This window comes from Salvelinus fontinalis, chromosome 9 (genome assembly GCF_029448725.1).
Source record: "Salvelinus fontinalis isolate EN_2023a chromosome 9, ASM2944872v1, whole genome shotgun sequence".
NCBI classification, from domain to species: Eukaryota; Metazoa; Chordata; class Actinopteri; order Salmoniformes; family Salmonidae; genus Salvelinus; species Salvelinus fontinalis.
In genome coordinates, this window is record NC_074673.1 from 38,310,099 (window position 1) to 38,326,517 (window position 16,419).

At 45.7% G+C, this 16,419-nt stretch overlaps 1 protein-coding gene across 1 annotated transcript in view; it reads right to left on the reverse strand.

The window, feature by feature from the left end:
* Nucleotides 1-414: 414 nt before the first annotated feature.
* si:ch211-212o1.2 (uncharacterized protein LOC492735 homolog) overlaps nucleotides 415-16,419 on the reverse strand; it is a 39,636-nt gene continuing 23,631 nt past the window's right edge. Inside the window, exons 3-7 of the mRNA XM_055934316.1 lie at nucleotides 14,099-14,218; nucleotides 13,860-13,951; nucleotides 5,807-5,951; nucleotides 4,961-5,173; nucleotides 415-2,355 (exon numbers count right to left, since the gene is read on the reverse strand). Coding sequence (XP_055790291.1) covers nucleotides 2,234-2,355; nucleotides 4,961-5,173; nucleotides 5,807-5,951; nucleotides 13,860-13,951; nucleotides 14,099-14,218 — 692 coding nt within the window. The 3' untranslated portion in view covers nucleotides 415-2,233. The remainder of the gene's footprint in view (nucleotides 2,356-4,960; nucleotides 5,174-5,806; nucleotides 5,952-13,859; nucleotides 13,952-14,098; nucleotides 14,219-16,419) is intronic.

Genomic DNA, 16,419 nt, shown 5'->3' on the forward strand with positions numbered 1-16,419 from the left:
GACCTCTCGCTTCACCGCTTCCTCTGGCTTGACTCAAACCTAACTTGTAAGTGCATGGTAAAATGTGACAGAATATGCAGTGTTTCCATTAGGCCACTAGAGGAAGCTGGTGAAGCAGCAGAGTGGTGGATCATCACCTGTCGGTCTCTGTCTGTCGGTCTCCTCACATCATAGACCATTTCCAGCCTGAGCAGCTCCCATTGGTCCATCGGGATGGTCATCTATTGGCATAATCACAAACTACAGGAAATAGGCTTTCGTTTCTATTCGAAAGCGATGTTAACAACCACACTTGTACATTTTTCTCACATTCTTTAACTATCATCTCCTGGTATTTTGAGGTTCTTTGTTGTATATAGACATGTAAAATCTAGCAATGATTATTTCAACAAATTAAGGGCAAATAAATTTCAGTTCAATTAATAGAGCTTTATTAAATCATACAGCAGATAAAAAAACATTAAGGCAGACTAGCTGTGAGCAATAGTTGCATGATGGGAAGTAATAATTAAATTCAAGGCTGATCTGTTAATATAAAAAATGTAACGTTATAAAGCCAGACAGAAAACCAAAAGCTGCTGGTATGAACCCAAAGATGAAAACACCATACTTATTTCAACTGGGTGTATTATGGCTGCTTTCGAGCTGTCCAAGCGATTCAATGCAATGATGGACAGGAACTGTGTGTGTGTGGCAAGTTAGCGTTTTTCGTCATGAATCTTGTTCTGGAGGCAGCTCTGCAGTGGTCACTAGCTGGCACAGTCACAAAGTCATAAAATCAGATTTTAAAACTAACCCTAACCTTAACCACACTGCTAACCCTAACCTTAACCACACTGCTAACACTTATGCCTAACACTAACCTTAACCACACTGCTAACCCTTATGCCTAACCTTAACCGCACTGCTAACCCTTATGCCTAACACTAACCTTAACCACACTGCTAACCCTTATGCCTAACACTAACCTTAACCACACTGCTAACCCTTATGCCTAACACTAACCTTAACAACACTGCTAACCCTTATGCCTAACACTAACCTTAACCACACTGCTAACCCTTATGCCTAACACTAACCTGAACCACACTGCTAACCCTTATGCCTAACACTAACCTTACATTAAGACCAAAAATAATTCGATTTTTTTTCTTCTTCAATATAGACAATTTTGACTTTGCAGCTGGCCTATCAAAGGGGAAATTGCTCAGTTCTGCCTCCAGGACAAAGACTCATGACAAAAGTCAACCTGCGCGTGCGTGTGTGTCTGTGTGTGCGTGCGTGCATGCTGACAGGACTGTCTTATAAACATAGTTATGGGTAAGTCAGTAAAGTGCAGATATTTACCTTTTGAAGGTAGAAAGAATTTCATTACAGTCTTCAAAATAAATTGCCTGCTGTTTGATCCTCTGTGGTTCTCTACTCTTACCTGACCAAATGAGTAGGGAAGAATCTGTGAACATCGTCACGTAGTTACTAGAGGTGAGGGACATTTGTTTGAGTCAACGTTTCATTGCACCATGATTGATCTAAACATAATTTCAAAACAAATTCCATTGAATCAAACAAATAAAATCGATACATTTAAAAGGACAATACATACTGTAGGTAAGACATTTGGTTGTTTTTCCCCAACTTAGGTAAGGAGCAATATGGTTGCCTTCTTACATTAAGCTGAACTTGGATCCAGATGACAGCCTCTTTCTCTGTGTCATGTAAGACAATGCCTGAGAAGGCAACATGGTTTGTCCCCTGGAGAGCCCATCCTCCAGAAACCTCTTACACTGACACAATAAAATAACAGCTAATTGGTTAAGATATGTAAGGAGATACAAGCCCATTGGATGGAAGGATGAGCAGTTAACAGAAATGGGGTCACAAAAAGGACAAAACATCTCCAAAGTCAACCCCAGATCTGCCACTGGACCTACTATTGCAAACAGAGTCTGACTGTGGACTGCTTCTCTTGCAACACTGAAAAAGCAAATACCTAACAAAAGTAAAGAACGGATGGATCTTGGAAGTATCTAGAAGGCCGCATTACTAGTGTCATTGCTGAGGTGCTGTGCCATGACAAGGAAGTATATACTGTAGGCGTGTTATAGTGTAAGGGGTAAGGAAGAGAGACACAGGAAGTGGGTGAAAAGCAGGAAAAACTCTTCCCAGTCTTAATCCGCCAACCCAAAACCCCCACCCCACTGTCCTACTGGTCCAGAGAGAGTCCCAGAGCCCTTCACTCCATTTTCTTGGTCCATTCCATGTCATCACTCCGAGGCGTGTGACCTGTCACTCTCTCTATCAACCTCTCCATCCTCCGCCAGAAGCCCACCTTGTCCAGAGGGTAGTTCAACCACCCTGAGAAAGAGAGGGACGGAATTGGGGGGGGGGATGAAAAGAGAGCGAGGGTATTGGGAAGAAATACATCAGGCAAGTTAACAAAAGGAAGATATCAAATGAAACATGCACACATCCCCCACACCACACCGTGTTCCAGGCAGCAGCAGATACAGAAGCTCTCAGAGGATCTTTGCTCCCTGCGGAGAGGAAGGAGATCTGGCTTTGGCACCAGAGTAATGCACACACTTACAGTTATAAATATGTACCGCATCTCCACACACCATACATCACACAGGGCCTGCTGAACTCAAATACCTCACATCCACCATCCACCCTGAGCCATGCTATAGAATCAGACACCCACTCCCAGGAGGGTTAGACATCAAATACGTTTTTAGTATTACACATACACGGGAAGGAAGAGAGCGAACGCACGTGGTTGTACACACACGCAAACCCACGCTCACACACACACGCTCACACACGCTCACACACGCTCACACACGCTCACACACGCTCACACACACACACACACACACACACACACACACACACACACACACACACACACACACACACACACACACACACACACACACACACACACACACACACACACACACACACACACACACACACACCTGAACACTTTATTTGGATCCACAAAGATACTGGAAGCAATGTAGGAATTGCCACACATACACACACACAGATATACAGTATTGATAGAGAAATACACATTCAGGGATACAGTATATATAAGGACTGTGTGCACACACATCAAACAGCCTATAGAGATCCATACTGCACACACAGTACATACACATACAGTGAGGGCATACAGTGAGGGCATACAGTGTGGGCATACAGTGAGTGCTGTGCATGCATACAGAGTAGAGTGTGTTGTGCATGCAGTGTGTCTGCGGTCCCTCTGTCCCTCTGGTGAACCTCTCTCTCCAAGAGGAGAGCAAAGCAGCTCCGTTTATTTGTTTGATTTCTCCTCTCTCTCCCCATGCAGGCCTATTTGTTAGCACTGACAGCAGGTTAGCATTAAATATACATGGAGATTGTCAGCCACTGGCACACAAAGGCAGGCGGCAGGCCGCGGGGACCCAGGCAGGTAAGGTGAAGGAGTGGGGACAGAGCTGTGGTGCTCCCCTGTGGCTGCTCCCCCCCCTCCACTCTACTCATCACAGCCCCCCCCCCCCCCCACTGAGGTTAGGGACTGAAGACGAGGGGAGGAGGGAGAGTCAGGAAGATTGTTCACACACACACACACACACACACACACACACACACACACACACACACACACACACACACACACACACACACACACACACACACACACACACACACACACACACACACACACGTGCGCTCACACACAAACACCCCTCTGCACACACACACACATCTGTTTTCCATAGGGGGGCAGGGTGACGCACAAGCATCCTCTCTCCAGTGCACTCTCTCAGACACACACTGAATACTCGATGTGGATCTCTTACTCGGGCCGATGCTTACAAACACACACATCATAACCAAACAGATTGCTTTTCCATGTTATTTATATCTACCACCACCTTTCAATGGAAGAAACCATTTGAAAATTCTTCTTGATTTATCGGTTTAGCCGTTAGCTCACCCGTGTTTAGCACGTTGTCATATGAACTTCTATGTTTTCTTCTAGTGGTAGGTCTAAGGGGGATAGCTTCTGTGAGCATGGAATGGTGCATGATATTGCAGTGTTCTTGGTAGGTGGATCCCTGCAATTTACCTATACTGTTCCACACTGCACTGCTGTAGAGGTCACTAATGTTTGATCAGTGACAATTCCTCTGCAAATATGCAGTGGCTTACTGTTAGTAGCCATGGTGATGCTGTGGTTACAGTAGGCGGTATGTCAGTAATGTGTTACAGTAGCCACGGTGATGCAGTAGTAAGTAGTATGTCAGTACTGTAAAGCACAGTACTGTGTATTACCTGTGGCTATGCAGTATTAATAAGTATATTAGTTCAGTATTGTACAGTACCTCTTAGGTAATATACAGAGTAGCGTATCCAGTGAGTATAACAAACATTAGGAACACCTTCCTAATGTTGAGTTGCATCCCCCCTTTTGCTCTCAATTAGTCGGGGCGTGTCGAAAGCGTTCCACAGGGATGCTGGCCCATGTTGACTCCAATGGTTCCCACATTTGTGTCAAGTTGGCTGGATGTCCTTTGGGTGGTGGACCATTCTTGATACAGGGAACTGTTGAGCGTGAAAAACCCAGCAGAGTTGCAGTTCTTGACACAAACCAGTGCGCCTGGCACCTACTACCATACCCCGTTCAAATGCACATCAATATTTTGTCTTGCCCATTCACCCTCTGAATGGCACACATACACAATCCATGTCACAATTGTCTCAAGGCTTAAACATCCTTCTTTGACCTGTCTCCTCCCCTTCATCTACACTGATTGAAGTGACATCAATAAGGGATCATAGCTTTCACCTGGATTCACCTGGTCAGTCTATTTCATGGAAAGAGCAGGTGTTCTTAATGTTTTGTATCCTCAGTGTAGTACCTGAAGTGATAAAGTAGTAAGCGGTATGTCAGTACAATATTGTATAGTACCTGTGGTGATGCAGTAGTAGGTCTCATGAGGGGACACATGGTGGATGCGGTGGTGTTTCCGTGGTAACACCAGGTGACAGTCCTGCAGAAGCGTCACCCAGCGGGGAAGACCAAAGTAGGAGTGAGACCATTTATGGATCTGATTGGTCAACGTCACGAAGACTGCCAGTGCAAACACAAAGCACTGCCAGGGGTAGGTCTCTGCTAGGGCATCTGAAAGAGAGAGAGAGAGAGATAGAGATAGAGAGAGAGAGAGAGAGAGAGAGAGAGAGAGAGAGAGAGAGAGAGAGAGAGAGAGAGATTTGTTGTTGAGGGAGAGAATTGTGAGATTCATTGAAAATGACAAGGTGGTTTCAGTACATGAAGCATCTTCACATGTAAATGAGTAACAACCCAATTTATACTATTTAAGATATTCACTTGCAAGTATGAAACAGTATCATATTATCAGCATATTTTGGAGAACCAGTGTTGGTGAGATGACAAGAAAGTCTATAAAGTTGTGGTGGAGTCTAGTTTGTTTGGCTCCAATCTCATGGTGGTCTTGCATGTTCCTCCATGTCCCCCTCTCCACTCACCTTGACACTCAGTGGTGAGTCTTACTGTGACACGGCTCATGACAGGGTCAGTGACCTCCGGCTCGCTCCGAGCCACCCTGAAGCCCTGACATCATGTCTCTTGTAAAACACATCACCCTGTCATGGTCTGAGAGTAACCCGCGTCTGTCTATCTGTCTACAGCTCCACTCCGCGTTGTGTCACACACACATCCTTTATGGATGAGACCTTGTTCAGGTTGTAATGCATGGGTGTGTGTGTGTCCATCCCCTCTCTCTCTCTCTCTCACCTGGCTGGTACGTCAGGAACTTGTAGGCCATATGTGCCAGGGGCAGTATTGTGAGCATGCAGTTGTCCCCATTGGTCTCTATGAAGTCATGTCGAGTGATGGCTGTGGGGTCAATGTGGTGTTCCCGGAATGGGCGGATGAATGCCTGGAGAAAAAGAGAACAAGATAGAGGAGGAGGGGAGGTAGTTAGAGGAATATCATTATGATAATTCACTTACATCTGAATATTCAGTGTAATCCAATCATGTCAGACACAAGGTAAGATGGGCTATCAATTGCAGTCACAGACAGAGGTCTACCTAGCCTGTACCTCCTCATTATCTGAAGGGCAACAAAATACCAAAGATTTCCCAAAACAATAAAATGGTCATCAGGTGTCGTTACTGGTTCAAATCCGGGTCGAAGGACCATGGCAAATATTTGAACTTGTGCAAGATTGGTATGGGTAGCTTTCACAGTGCCGTGTCCATTAAAACACAGTGCCGTGTCCATTAAAACACAGTGCCGTGTCCATTAAAACACAGTGCCGTGTCCATTAAAACACAGTGCCGTGTCCATTAAAACACAGTGCCGTGTCCATTAAAACACAGAGCCGTGTCCATTAAAACACAGTGCCGTGTCCATTAAAACACAGTGCCGTGTCCATTAAAACACAGTGCCGTGTCCATTAAAACACAGTGCCGTGTCCATTAAAACACAGTGCCGTGTCCATTAAAACACAGAGCCGTGTCCATTAAAACACAGCGCCGTGTCCATTAAAACACAGAGCCGTGTCCATTAAAACACAGCGCCGTGTCCATTAAAACACAGAGCCGTGTCCATTAAAACACAGCGCCGTGTCCATTAAAACACAGCGCCGTGTCCATTAAAACACAGCGCCGTGTCCATTAAAACACAGCGCCGTGTCCATTAAAACACAGCGCCGTGTCCATTAAAACACAGCGCCGTGTCCATTAAAACACAGCGCCGTGTCCATTAAAACACAGCGCCGTGTCCATTAAAACACAGAGCCGTGTCCATTAAAACACAGAGCCGTGTCCATTAAAACACAGTGCCGTGTCCATTAAAACACAGTGCCGTGTCCATTAAAACACAGTGCCGTGTCCATTAAAACACAGTGCCGTGTCCATTAAAACACAGTGCCGTGTCCATTAAAACACAGGGAAGAGATGCTGTAGGATGTAAAAGGATTGGAAGCTATATTATGTAAGTTGTCAGGTGGTGTGTTATGGTTGGGAATGGGATTTTCTACATAAATCCTAAACCCTGGAGCGAGACATGATAACCTGTGTTCGAGCAAGGATTCCAAAACTTTTTTGGCCCATGTCACCATTTTCATATCTGAAAATTCTCATGACCCCAACCATGTGAAAAAAATATGTAATTAACAGTCAGTGTTGACTTATTTATTTGGGGCTATGGCAGTCTATTGAAAAACATTCTAAGAATATTTCTGATTGTATTCTCAACTCAACATCATGTAATTTTAATGTGGGGCTATGACAGTCAATTGCAAATTAGTCTGGCATAATTATCTCACCACCACTAATGCTTGATGCATGTCATGTCGGAGCTTCTCCAAGTCAGGGGGCGTGGTCGACAGTGCGCACCTCTTCTCTGCTGTCACATCCAACCTGGATCAGTATTAGGTTTCAATGCAGACGAGAGCACTGAATCCAGCTTCACACATATATGAGCTGGCAAAGGGTACCATGAGTTCTATGGTGCTTTCAAGACAACTGGGAACTCTAAAAAATAAGAGGTCAAATCATGACGTCAGTGAACTTCAGGTTGGAAAGTCTGAGCTCTAGAAAGAGGCCCAAGTTCCCAAGTTGGAATTCTGAGTTGGATAACCTATTTTTCCCAGTCAGAGCTCGTTTTTTCCGAATTCCCAGTTGTCTTGAATGCACTGAGGTCAGAATTCTGAGATTTCCGAGTTCCCAGTTGTTTTGAACGTGGCATTAATACTCAGAGGGAGACAGCAGGGTATTCCCTTTCAGTCAGGAACCAAAAATCTTCCGCAATGATCCATGAATGCGTTGTCTGCAGCATTCGGTCACGACAGCTCAATCAGCTGTTTGATTTCACTTACCGGTATGTCAACTGAGCCAGGATCACAGTCAAATGGATTGGGAAGTAGGTCCCAAAGTGCTGTTCCAAGTGCTGGAGGTGAGCAGTCATCACTCATGTGGGACACTTACTGATGCTGTGTTCTGTTAGAAACAAGCACAGCCGAGGGAAGGGGACATGGTTCGCTTGGAAAGACTCTGTCTACAATAAGAATTATTTCCGGCCTCCCGAGTGGGGCAGCGGTCTAAGGAACTGCATCGCAGTGCTAGAGGCATCACTACAGACCCAGGTTCAATCCCGTGCTGTGTTGCAGCTGGCCGCAACCGGGATTCCCATGAGGGGAGGGTTTGGCCGGCCGGGATTTCCTTGTCCCATCGCGCTCTAGAGACTCCTTGTGGCAGGTTAGCGCATGCACGCTAACTGCAGTCACCAGTTGTACGGTGTATTCTCCGACACATTGGTGCCGCTGGCTTCCGGGTTAAGCGAGCAGTGTGTCAAAAAGCAGTGCGGCTTGGCAGGGTTGTGTTTCGAACGACGCATGGCTAGCGACTTTCGCATCTCCCGTACGGGAGTTTCAGCGATGGGACAAGACTGTAACTACCAATTGGGGAGAAAAAGGGGTAAAAATAAATAATAATAAAATCTTTCCAACACTATCTCCACATAGATTTGTGAACAGGTGTGTGCTCAATGGATGTGGTTTGATGTAGTTTAAGTTGTTTCGGTGTATCATACAATGTGTCGATATGGCAGAGGGAGACACATAACTAGAGTGCAGAGGCCTGCCCACCGTCCCGCCATAGATGGAGCCCCACCTGGGCAAAAAGCCCACCCTTCGATCCCCATTGAATCTGTTTTTCGTCAATATAGCCACACAGCACACTGACAGCACAGCACAGCACACAGGAAACTGTGCTGTTTCCTGCTCGGGAATCATGAGACATAACAAGATCTTGTGAATAGAATCCGCCGACATGTATAGCGGACAAAAGTCAATGCATGGGCATCTTGGCCCTCACAGCTAACATCCATTTGGAGAGCAGAAGCTGAGGAGTTTCAGTCGTTCTTCGCTCAACAGTGTTATCTGACGAAGGCAGTGATGTGAGTTGCTGTGCCCTCTCCTCCCCACTCATTGTTTTCACCATATCAATTGCAGGTGGTAATATCAAAGTCTCTGCAATAGTGTGTGGTTTCATAGCGTAGCGGGCTTAGCCATTCACCGTGGGAATGATTCAAGTGCAACGGTCAAGTACGACCTTTTCCCATTATCTAAGGGTGCTCTCTGGTTGAATTGTATCTTTCAGATTTGAATACATTTCATATCAGGCGACACGACATCGTTTTGGGAACCACTGGGTTAGAGGTTGGAGTTGGTCTCACAGTTAAACTCATGATCCACTGCCCTGTAGAGGAGTGTACATGAAAGCTGGAGGGGAAACATCTCCATCACGCTAAAAGGACCAGAGAGATAACTTGCTATAAAATACCTTGTAACAGCGGTGCCTGTCACTCACAACCAGCACCGCGTTAAGCTGAGACAGATACCTGCTTGTAACAGCGTGGGTGTCACAAATGAAAGGGACAGAGGAAGAGAATCACATGAGCACAAAGAGAAAATACGCAACCAAGGTCATTTATTTCCCACATAAAAAGAGGAATCTTTTGGCACCAAATTACCATAGCGTGTCACTGACGGTAAAAAGTAATTATCCTGTGTTTGTGGGCAGAACTCAATCACATGTATATCTGAGGACACATTGAGACACTGCTGGAGCAAGGGACACTATCTGTCAATATTTTGACAATTATCTTTCTTTCCGTTCTTCTCGTTCTCTTCTCCCAGTCAGTCTGTGAGATTAAAGGAGCGGTAAACCCCAGACGGCACACAGAGCGGGTGTGTGGACTCCTCGGCACACTGCAGCCGCCCCGAGTCACACCAGCACTAATCCCACATCGTTTAACGGCCTGCCTCGCCTGCCTTTCACTAATCAGGACTCACATCTACCATCGTCCTGGTTACCCGGCCATGGAAAGGAAATGTCCCTCCCCTCACCCTCGACTATGGACTGAACTGGTTTAAGACGTTCAATTATAGTTTTTTCTCCTCTAATCACTGTCATTAATGATTCTCCCTCAAGTGAAGTTTTTCTGTTTGAACCTCGGGACAAAACGGCGTATCCATCCACTAAGTGTTTCCTTTAATTTGCTGGTTAAGGGTCTTAAAGCACTCCTTTCTAGATGTCTGTAAATTCCCCCGCTCTTTTTGAAGTCCGATCGTTCCCAGGTGGAGAATCCTAATTATCCCAGACAGCGAAAGGATCGACAGCGAGCAGTGGCCATGTTACAGAGTCAGAGCAGTAAGCGCTGCACGGCGGGGCGGCAGGCTGAACAGGGACTGAGCCGTTCTGGAACTCCAACCAGACAGGCTGCTGATGAAAGGAGTGCAGGCAGCAGGCCCGGGCCCCTTAGCTGGAACTACAGGGGGCAAGCAGTCTGCTCTGCTAGGATGGCCCCCCTCTGCCTCACCAGGGCACAGGAATGAGGAATATACTACAGAGGAGAACAAGGCCTTTGTTGCAGTACAGTAACATACAGTAGCCAACATGTAGGCCCCTACACATCTTTAAGAAAGGTCCATGACCCACAATTGGGCTATTTACCTATTTGTTTTTGCTTAATTGTACACGTTTAACACTAGGTGTCGAGGTGTTCAGAATGTATATTCCTTGACATTATGTCTCATATTCCTAGTGATGTGTAGTCTAATATGTGGTGAGTCCTGTCATTTCAGAAAGCCATAACACCCCCCATCTCAGATTGTTCTGAAATCTTTTCTGTAATATGACGACCCTCCCACTCTGTTTGCCGAATTCTTTCTCTTTGCTCTTGTTTTCCTTAAATCGGATGTCGGTGGGCAGAGCCGGGAGGTTCGTCAGCGAAATGGTACACACCTGGGTGAGTGGATGCGTGCATAGATGGTGATAATGAGGGGTGTTTAGAGGTGCCAAAACAAATGAACACAAAGTAGCCCCAAAATGCCACAACCAAAAATAACAGTGTGTCTGCTTGGAGAGTCTCCTCGATGTATGGGGGAAAGGTGTATTTATCCCCGGGACACACCCTCCCCCAGGTATGTCCCATTTCGCTGACGACCCTCCCACATAAAACCAGGGACCACCAAGGACCACCAAAGCCCATAGCAGTAATTAGAAACAGATAAGATAAGCATTCCTGCAACATTATTTTGTTGATAGACTATTTCAACTCTGAAAAATTAAGCTAATTGATTGCACCCAAATTGTTCATTTCAATTTATAGATCTCATATAATATAATAGATAAAAAGGGCAGTAGCAGGAACAGCGGCTTCTAGTGGGCAAAACCTGGTACTTTCACTTAATTTATGGGAAAAATGCAAGCGACATCAATGGCTAATTTCTCTGAAAAGGGGAAAAAATCTAGCCAGTAAGAATAAACAATACACCGAGTCACAGATTGTCAAACATAGAGAATTGATACTGTACACTGGTCATTGGCGTGGGGTTTGACCATTTATTTCGATTGCTCACATTTGAATTATTGTTAAGAAGAGTTCTTTGTGCAAATCGGATGTTGGGTACTATATTGATTGAATATTATATGAATCCTATAATTGAAAGTGCCACTTTGGGTGCAATCAATTAGCTTAATTTCTCAGAGATCAAATTACATATATATAAAATAATGTTGCAGAAATGCTTATATTATCTGTTTCTAACCACAGAAACAATTTCAGAACAATCGAAGACGGTGGGTGTCAAACCTCTATTGTGCTTTTTGAGGTAGAATGACCCTGGTACTGTCTGTACACCTGACTTCACCACACAGCTGTGCTTTGGTCATAGAAACAGTCTGGTTACAGTCAAAATACAATACATCATATAATGTACGCAGAATAACATAAATCACTGTGAAGATCAGTGATGCCATTACACATACTGATCATAAGCAGAGCTGGAGATTAAAATGCCAATTCCTTTTCTCCTCCTGTCCCCCCTGACCCCTGACAATAGAACAATAAGCCCCGTCATCAGCAGATATACACACAGACCCAGCGATTCATCACCTCAAAGACGACACCCACTACACTGGACAACTTAAGGGCCAGGTGCTCTTTTAATTGGACAGGATAAGAGCGACCTTTTCTTTAATTGGGAGAGGGGAGCATGACCAAGTTGTGCTCGCGCATTAATACGGAGCCCAGGGTGCTGGAACCCCAGCCCCAGAGGAGTGGGTGGGGTGGCTGTGGTGGTGGTGGTGGCTGGCTTGGGGGGCAGGCAGAAATGTACTGTAGTGGTATATCCTGAGGGATAGAATGACATTTTGCTTGGAGCAGCCAAGGGAGGATGAACCACAAAAGACCAACAAAACCCAGAGCTACTGTATGGTAATAACCCTGGATGGCTGTACCCTTCACACAACTGGGGTGGAGGGGGGACAGGAAGGGGGAGACTGGCTGGATGTGGCCTTCTCAGCACAGGAGCAGGACGATGGGTGTGCTGGGCGGTGGTTTGCAGAAGGACAGGTCATGTATACAGACAGTGTGGGTGTGGCCACTGATATAGCTCATTGAGAAATGGGATTATATTATGTTTTGCCTAACAATCCCTCATATGACTGATATGTACAGTGCCTTCAGAAAGTATTCATACCCCTTGACATTTCCACATTTTGCTGTGTTACAGCCTGAATTCAAAAAAACAATTCTCACCCATTTACACAATACCTCATAATGACAAAGTAAAAACAGGATTTTAGAAATGTTTGTAAACGTATTGAAAATGAAATACAGAAATATCTAATTTAACATAAGTATCCACACCCCTGAGTCGATACATGTTAGAATCACCTTAGGCAGCGATTACAGCGGGGAGTATTTCTGGGTAAGTCTAAGAGCTTTGCACACCTGGAATGTACAATATTTCCCCATTATTCTTTAAAAAATGCATTATTCTTTAAAAAAAATATTCAAGCTCTGTCAAATTGGTTCAAAACTGTAATTCGGACACTCAGGAACATTCACTATCTTCCTCAGTGTAGATTTGGCCTTGTTTTAGGTTATTGCCCTGCTGAAAGGGGAATTCCTCTCTCAGTGTCTGGTGGAAAGCAGACTGAAACAGGTTTTCCTCTAGGATTTTGCCTGTGCTTAGCTCCATTCCAAACATTTTTTTATCCTGAAAAACTCCCCAGTCCTTATCAATTACAATTATACCCATACCATGATGCAGCCACCACTTTGCTTGGAAATATGAAGAGTGGTACTCTGTGTTTCACTGGATTTGTCCAAAACAAAAACAGCAAAAAAGTTAATTGCGTTGCCACTTTTTGGGCAGTATTATTTTATTTTTGCAGTGGCTGGGTGCTCAAATGGAAATTCAATGTTTGCTTCTTCTTTTTTCCCCCCCATCTACCAATAGGTGCCCTTCTTTGTGAGGCATTGGAAAACCTCTCTGGTCTTTGTGGTTGAATCTGTTTAAAATTCACTGCTCGACCTTACAGATAATTGTATGTGTGGGGTACAGAGATGAGGTAGGCATTAAAACATCATGCTGAACACTATTATTGCACACAGCATGAATCCATGCAACTTATTATGTTACTTGTTAAGCACATTTTTACTCCTGAACTTATTTAGGTTTGTCATAACAAAGGTCTTGAATACTTATTGACTCAAGGTATTTCAGCTTTTCATTTTTTATTCATTTGTAAAAAAAAATAATAATAATAATTATCCGCTTTGACATTATGGGGTATGTGTGTAGGCCAGTGACACAATCTTCATTTAATCCATTTTGCATTCAGGCTGTAACACAACAAAATGTGGAAAAAGTCAAGGGGTGTGAATACTTTCTGAAGGTACTATAGTCATTTGTAATCCTTCTCAAGAGTCAAATGATGAGTCTAAGGTCTGGGAATGACCATGAACTCAGAACCCTGTCCCTTACCTTCCCAAGGACAGGGATGTCCACAGAGCCCCAGGTGTCTGCTCCCCAGTGCACCATACCAGATGCAAAGTCTGCCATCACTATCCCCATTACTGTAGTGCGGAACAAAGGAGGAAAAGTATTTTACCAAATCTTTTGCCATAATATCAGACAACAAATGTTTTGGAGACGTAATGTAATTTCAGACTATTTCAAGGTCATTTCAAACAGAAAACCAATTTTTTTTTAGAGAAACTCACAGATACCGAATATGATTTTGTAGATGTGCACAGCGGAGAAGTTGAGGAGAAGGAAGGAGAGGTTGATGATGAAGAGAGAGAGGCACAGAACTACACTGATCCACTCCTGTAGTCGCTTACCTGAGGAAGACAGGAAATCACACATTACCTGAGGAAGACAGCAAATCGCACAACATTACACATTACCTGAGAAAGACAACAAATCACACAACATTACATGAGTCGAAAACATCCCACAGCCCATGTTGATGCCAATGCTTCCCACAGCTGTGTCACATTGGTTGGATGTCCTTTGGGTGGTGGATTATTTTTGATACACACAGGAAACTGTTGAACGTGAACAAAACAGCAGCATTGCAGTTCTTGAATCAAACCGGTGCACCTGGCACCTACTACCAAACCCTGCACTGAAGTATTTTCTCTTTCCCATTCACCCCTGAATGGCACACATACACAATCCATGTCTCAATTGTCATGAGTCTTAAAAATCTTTCTTTAACCTGTCTCCTCCCCTTCATCTATTCACCTGGCCAGCCTGTCATGGTATGAGCAGATATTCTTAATGTTTTGTGTAGTCAATGTGAATACAAAGATACGGCATAACAGATACAGTAATAAAGCAACAGAAACTCAAAAGTACAGTACATTTTCACTTTCACTGAACAATTGTGCTGATGACTACATTCTAAAGAGAGGGTAGAGTAACTTTCTTCCATTCAGGGGACCTGTCCTGTGATCTATGGTGTTAATGAGCAGAGAGAGGTCAGCCCTGCTACCAGGAGAACATCCCTCGGAGCTCTGTAGGGTCATGGGGTCATCCGCTGGTGGCGCCGCCACATCTTTGTCTGTCCACCACAGTCTGTGTGTGTCCCATCAACCACAGTGTTAAGAGGTAATCGGTTCGATGAAGACAAGTGTATGCCGAGGCTGGAGCTGTGAACCCTCGTATGCGGAGCAGCACTGACACAGCTCTAAACTCACAGGTCAGGGTGGGCCGGGCACGGGCGGGCGGACCACCGTGTCGCCACTCTGCCCCAGCGGGGGGGAAGGGGTGAATAATTCAGCAGTGGTGCGGAGTTGCTTAAGCTGGAGCTAGCCGCCCACTCCTGTACTGGACCTCATCACCACATCCACGGAGACTAGCCTGATCCCCTCTCCCTCTGCTTCCTTCTCACATTAAACCTCTCAATTCAGATTTCCTTATTTTCTTTCTTTACCTTTTAACCTTTGTGTCGCTGTCCGTCACTCTCTTCTCCATATCCAGCGCTTCTTTCTTTCTCCTTTTCCGTGGATGCAAAGCGTCAAGTGCCACAGTGAAGCCAGGCCTTCTGAAACTTTAATGCCATTAGACTTTCCTAATGCAGTAGATTGGCGTGCTAGGAGTTAATGGGATATTGATGACAGATTTTAATAAAGCCTCACAGGCTCAACTGACACCAATAACCTAAACCAAGTCCAATACTCATGGGTATATTAGTTTCACACCTCCCTCTCACAAGACATAGAACTGGCCCTCAATCATCACAGTCCACACACAACCCTTCACCTGTGTACTGTCTCATCTCTCACACAGCACTTGTTTAAGCTGTACTAGTACTGATGATGGAGGACACTGGAATGTTCCTAGCTGTTATGAGCTGCTCTAAATGAAACAGATGAATCAAGTGAGAAGCATCCAGGTGTGCACGCTCTGTGTGGCGGTGAGGCCAGGTGTGCTGTGGCCAGCTGTGGAGGCCAGGTGTGCTGTGGCCAGCTGTGGAGGCCAGGTGTGCTGTGGCCAGCTGTGGAGGACAGGTGTGCTGTGGCCAGCTGTGGAGGCCAGGTGTGCTGTGGCCAGCTGTGGAGGCCAGGTGTGCTGTGGCCAGCTGTGGAGGCCAGGTGGGCTGTGGCCAGCTGTGGAGGCCAGGTGGGCTGTGACCAGCTGTGGAGGCCAGGTGGGCTGTGACCAGCTGTGGAGGACAGGTGTGCTGTGGCCAGCTGTGGAGGCCAGGTGGGCTGTCGCCAGCAGTGAAGGCCAGGTGGGCTGTGACCAGCTGTGGAGGCCAGTTGTGCTGTGGCCAGCTGTGGAGGCCAGGTGTGCTGTGGCCAGCTGTGGAGGCCAGGTGGGCTGTCGCCAGCAGTGGAGGCCAGGTGGGCTGTGACCAGCTGTGGAGGCCAGGTGGGCTGTGGCCAGCTGTGGAGGACAGGTGTGCTGTGGCCAGCTGTGGAGGCCAGGTGGGCTGTGACCAGCTGTGGAGGCCAGGTGGGCTGTCGCCAGCAGTGGAGGCCAGGTGGGCTGTGACCAGCTGTGGAGGCCAGGTGGGCTGTGACCAGCTGTGGAG